The 6,000-nt window shown below is 41.5% G+C and overlaps 1 protein-coding gene across 1 annotated transcript; it reads left to right on the top strand.

Annotated features, from left to right (window-relative positions):
- Nucleotides 1-1,935: 1,935 nt before the first annotated feature.
- LOC140222560 (uncharacterized) lies at nt 1,936-4,434 on the top strand. Its single transcript, XM_072293404.1, has 2 exons — nt 1,936-2,397; nt 2,488-4,434. Exons 1-2 carry the CDS (start codon nt 1,936-1,938, stop codon nt 4,432-4,434), a joined length of 2,409 nt encoding a protein of 802 aa, XP_072149505.1.
- The last annotated feature ends 1,566 nt before the right edge of the window (nt 4,435-6,000 follow it).

Below are 6,000 nucleotides of genomic sequence, written 5' to 3'. Positions count from 1 at the left end.
TTTAGCTTTCCCGTAGTGCCTGTTGGCAGTTCGGCTGGAAAGAACAGTAGCAGCCCCAATTCCCCAATCCAACATCCTGCAATTCCTAGCTCAGCTAGCTCACGGGCTCCTGCAATCCAGCTTCCAGTGATAAAGGATATTCTCTAGCAAAGCACCATGATATCTTGTTAGAAAAGGTAGAGAAACTGTGAAATTGCCACCGGAAGAGGTTTAAAACAAGAAAGTAGCCTTGCTAGGCCTAGAGATACAAGATATGGCTCACGTCTTAAAATATTGATTTGTATTTTGGTACTCCGGGAGTCTAGCTTGGAGGAGCTTAAGATTTGATCATGAGTGTGAAAGAACGCTGGCAGGATATGAGGGACAACGGTTGGAAGGCATTATTCAAAAGAGTGAAGTAATTATGTGAAAAAAGAGATTAAAGTGTCAGATATGAATTGAATAAGGAAGTAAATGCTTGAGGGACATACACTTAGAAGGTAAAAGATAACAAATATGCATTTCTATCATGTTGAGATTTTCCTTGCAGCTATTGATGTCATTTTTTTGTCAGAGATAAATCATCGATTTTGTGAAGTTAGTTCAGCGTTGTAGGTATGTCATGGCTTCTCTTAATTCAAGAAACTTCTTCTCTAATTTTGATGTGGATAGCTTGGGAGACTTGTTGAAATATATGCTCAAGATTTCAATCCCGGTCATATTGTGGTGTTACAGAGTCAACTTAAAGAATTCCACCTTCGTGTTAGAAGAAACAAGGAGTTTCTTGGATGTACAAAACTTTCAAAGGTTGCTAAAATTATGACCAAGACCAAAATCAATAAATCTTATCCATTAGTTTAACTGCTCGTTGAGCAAACATTAATTCTTCGAATTGTAATAACGTCGGGCCTCTTCTTGTTGTAACCGACCAGGAAATATGTACAAGCTGACTGTAACCTTGCTCTCGTGTATATAAGATGAGGCAGGGACCCCTCCAAAATATACCAACACCCAAAGCAAGCCAACATATCATACATGACGTAGGGTATTATGTTTTCAAGATAGTCTAAATCGTGTCTCGCATTTACCATCAAGTTACTAATCTCGACGAAACTCCACCAACTAATCTACTAGCTACCTCGAGGTATTTCTCGATAGGTTGTTAGTCTAAACACTGACAATGTCGCACAAGAGAACCACGGGCTACAGATGGGTCTTTTCAAAATGCAAGGGGGTGAGGGTGTTGTGTGCTGCTATGCGTAGGATGGGGGGATAATTGAACAAGAACCGAGGACCGAACCGAAAAAATCAAATTCAAAAGGATCGGTTAGTAGCTAACCGAACTATCTCGGTTTATTCGGTTCTACTCCTCAGTTAACCAAACTAACTGAAATAAGATCCAATAACGAATACTTTCAGCCCAGCCTAGCCTCAGTGCCGGCCCTGAGGGGGGGCAAACGGAGCGGCCGCTCCAGGCCCCCGATGCTGCTGGGCCCCTCCCCATATACGTATACTACTAGTATTAGGAATCATAGTATATTTATTTACTTGACCCAAACACCAAAAGGTCAGCAACACGTTAGTTGAGAAGCAAATAGGCTTAGAGCCCAGCCCAGGAGGCCTCCTACGAATCTGCTATGCCCAGCGAGGCAGCGACGTTACAGGTTCGACAGCCGCCGCCGCCGCGTGATATAGGCTTTCGTTCCGAGTTTCGACGATTCGCCGACTGCGGAGTGCGGACTGCAAACGGCCGAGTTTCGCAGATCACTAGACGCCAGGCCGGACTATGCCATCGCCTGATCGCCAACTGCCCGGGGCCCGGCTTCTGTCAGACTGTCATAGTCGCCATCAGTAGGTTCTCTTCAGTCTTCACTTCCTTTTAATCTCTCAGTTGAGAATCAAATTCATTCGTTAGGGATTAGGACGCACTAATTTTTTTCTTCTAATTTCAGCAGTATGAGAAAGTATGCTTCTGGAAGTGCAAAAAGGAAAAAGAGACAACGAGTAAATGAGTTGAAAGAATCACAAAGAGGGTCTATAAATAAATTTTTTAAGAGTAACACAAGCACTTCAAGAGATCCAGATGAATTGGCCATAGTTGTTGTGGATGAGGCAACTAATGTTACTCCAGAAGATGTTACAGAAGACAATGTTGAGATCAATCCAGAAGATGAGGGACCCATAGAAGACAATGTTGACATCAACATGGATCAGAACATCACGAGTGATCATGATGAGGACCTAGTTTGTACTATGGATATTTATGATCCAAGGAATTGGGATAAACTTGACAATAAAGCAAGGGACATATTAGTTGAGAAGGGGCCCATAAGAGAAGAGAATATTGTCTTTCCTATGGATGCTAATTCAAGACATTTTTCATATGATCATTACTCCAGAAAATTGAGCAATGGAGAGGTACGTGATAGAAAATGGTTAGTTTATTCAAAACACTTGGACAAATTGTTTTTCTTTTGTTGTAAGCTTTTCAATTCAAACAAATGCAAGAGTTCATCGGGGAAAGATGGGTTCAGAGATTGGAGACATGTTAGTGATAGGCTGAAGGAACATGAAATTAGTGTTGAACATATGACCAATATGAAGTCATGGAATGAATTGAGAACTCAGCTGAAAAAACAAGAGACAGTTGACAAAGAGTTACAACAGCAAATCTCAAAAGAGAAAGAACGCATAAGGCAAGTATTATTAAGAATAGTTGCTGTTGTGAAATTTCTTGGTAGGCGTAATTTGGCTTTTAGAGGATCCAATGAGCAACTTTACAATAATCTTAATGGTAATTTCTTAGCCTGTGTTGAGATGATTGCAGAATTTGATTTGGTAATGCAAGACCATCTTAGACGTATTCAAAATAAAGAGATTCATTATCATTATCTCAGCCACAAAATTCAGAATGAGTTGATTTCTCTTATGGCTTCTGAAATTATAAATTCTATCATCAAGATTGTTAAAGAGGCCAAATATTTCTCTGTTATCCTTGATTGTACCCCAGATATTAGTCACCAAGAGCAAATGAGTTTGTTGGTTCGATGTGTTAATATGACTGATGGTAAAATTAAAATAGAGGAGTACTTTCTTGGTTTCTTGAAGGTAGAAGACACATCTGGTTCAGGACTTTTTAGTGTATTGGTTGATTCCATCAAGTCTTTTGGTCTTGATATTGATGACATTAGGGGACAAGGTTATGATAATGGATCTAATATGAAAGGAAAACACAAGGGGGTTCAAAGGCGGTTGCTTGATATAAATCCAAGAGCTTTGTATATGCCATGTTCTTGCCATAGTCTTAACCTCACTATTTGTGATATGGCTAAATCTTGTAGCAAAGCTGTCACTTTTTTTGGAATTGTGCAACGGATATATGTATTATTTTCTGGTTCTACCAAAAGATGGAAAATTTTGCTTGATCATGTTGATGGTTTATCTGTGAAATCTTTGTGCAACACTCGTTGGGAGAGTCGGATCAAAAGTGTCACAGCAATTAGATATCAAGCACCACAGTTAAGATTAGCTCTTCTTAAATTAAGTGAAAATAGTGATACTGAAGCTAAGGATAGAAGTGATGCAAAAAATTTATATGAAGTGCTTGGCAGCTTTGAGTTTATATTTGGCATGGTTATTTGGCATGACATTTTATTTTCTGTGAATAAAGTGAGCAAGAATGTGCAATCACCATCCATCTCCATAGAGTCTACGTTACAGCATATCGAAGGCATGATAAATTACTTTAATACCTATAGAAATGAAGGGTTTGCTTCTAGTATGATCATTGCCAAAGAAATTGCATCTGAATTGGGTGTGGAGCCATCATTTCCAGTAAAGCGCCGTGCTCTCAAAAAGAAGCACTTCGATGAAATTGATTCTAATGAAGCTATCTTGCAAGCTGAGAAAGCCTTTGAAGTTGAATATTTTTTAGTTATGGTTGATATGGCAACAAGTTCATTGAAAAGTAGATTTCAAGAACTCGAAGCATTCAGAGAAATATTTGGGTTTTTAATGAGTTCAGCAAACTTGAAGTCATTGGATAGTTCTGAACTAAAAGAGTGTTGCACAATATTGGCCGCAACTTTCTCTATGGATGGTATATCAGACATTGATTTAAATGATTTAATCTCTGAGTTAAGTATGTTGCAGCTTACTTTGCCAAATAAACCAATGTCGGCTATGGAGATTTTTGAGTTTGTCACTGAAGTGGATTGTTATCCTAATACTTCCATTGCTTATCGTATCTTATTTACTATGCCTGTAACTATGGCATCAGCTGAAAGAACCTTCTCAAAATTGAAATTGTTGAAGAACCATTTGAGATCTACAATGTCTCAAGAGAGGTTAAATGGTTTGGCAACATTATGCATTGAGAAGACACTATGGGATGAGATTGATACTGATGCCATCATCAACGACTTCGCATCGAGAAATGTTAGAAGAAATTTTTAAGGTAAATTAATATGTATAATTATTTCGTATGAATATTGCTTTTCAATACATGTTGAGTGTCAAAAAATTTATATATACATGTTAAGATTTTTTTATCATATTTATAAGGGCCCCTGAGCTTGGGTTGGGCTCCAGGTCCAAACAAACTCAGGACCGGTACTGCCTAGCCTAATAGACACTCTAACCCTGTCGTATATAACCACTTGACTGGAGCAGTCATCCCCCACCCTCACCCACCTGTCGCCACGCGCCCGCTCCAATCCCCACCCCACCCGCCGCCGCCACAGGCTGCCTAGCAGCTGGCCGACCGCAGCCCACACCTGGTGCCCCGCACCGCCGCACGACCGGACACCCCATGCCGGACCTGCCCCACTCGCTCCGTGCTGGCCAGATCAGCAGCAGGACGAGGCCAGCAAGGCAACGGCGACCTGGACCCCAAGTCGGGCGAGGCGGGCAAGGCGGCAGCGGTCCAATCCCCTGGTCAGGCGAGGCAGCAGTGGCCCAATCCCCAGGTTGAGTGAGGTGGGCGAGGCGGCGGCCCGAACCCTAGGTCGGGCAAGGCGGGCAAGCGGCAACGGGCGACCTCAGCCCCACTCCTCTCCGGCCCCGACTATCCACGGCGCGCTGCAGATCTGCAGCGGGCGCACGGGGCGCCCACCAATCCGACCGTCTTGAGCCACTCCTACTCCGGCCGCCCCCTCCCCGCTCGTCTTTGGCATGCTGTTATACTGTGATTTTTGCTGCTGATTAATGTTAAATCTTAGCCCAAACTTTGCCATTTTTTCTCATTTTGATGTGTTTATTGCCCGTGAGACTAGTCAGTGAGTTCGGTTAAAAACTGAACCGACTGAAACCGAAACTACTCGGTTCTCAATTTGGTCAGGAACTGAACGGTTCTTATTTTCTGAGAACCGAACTTCTTCAAAAACCGAAGAACCGTTCGGTTCGGTTCATATTTTTCTTCTTGCATAACGATCGACGGAATGCTACAGCCACTTAATAACGTGCATTTCAATTTGTTTTGCAAATGAAAATTGTTTCTGATCATCTAGTGAGTAGTTTTAGATGCTTACTGCATCCGTCTTAAAATATAGACATCTTGATCCATGTGATCCAATTCACTTTTGTTTTATCTTAAGTTAAACTGCTCAAGATATATTTTATAATAGGTTTAATAAAACCAATCAGTTGTTGTAAGTTTTTTCTATAATTTGGATCAAAGTTAAAAAGTTTAACTTACAAAAGTAAATTTTATTACAATTGGAACAGAGCGCTACAAGCGGCGGGTATTGGGCGCGCCTTTTTAGCTCCACCGCTGGTCCTACGATATCCAGGCATGAGACGTCGGCCAGCCTTGATTGGATTTAACGACGACTGATTGGTCAAGCGTCCGTACTAAAAGCAAGAATTGAATAAGAAGAAAGTGCCCCTGCAGCGACATCTTTTTATACGTTTGTGCCGTTCTTCCGGGGCCTGAGTGCCAAAGGTAGCCTGCCAATTGGACAGTAATCCAACTCTAACCCACACCTATCCTAACTTATCTCATATTTATATTATCTAAACCTT

This window comes from Setaria viridis, chromosome 4 (genome assembly GCF_005286985.2).
Source record: "Setaria viridis chromosome 4, Setaria_viridis_v4.0, whole genome shotgun sequence".
NCBI classification, from domain to species: domain Eukaryota; kingdom Viridiplantae; phylum Streptophyta; class Magnoliopsida; order Poales; family Poaceae; genus Setaria; species Setaria viridis.
Note: the sequence above shows the minus strand (reverse complement) of the source record. Positions and strands in the feature narration are given on the sequence as shown.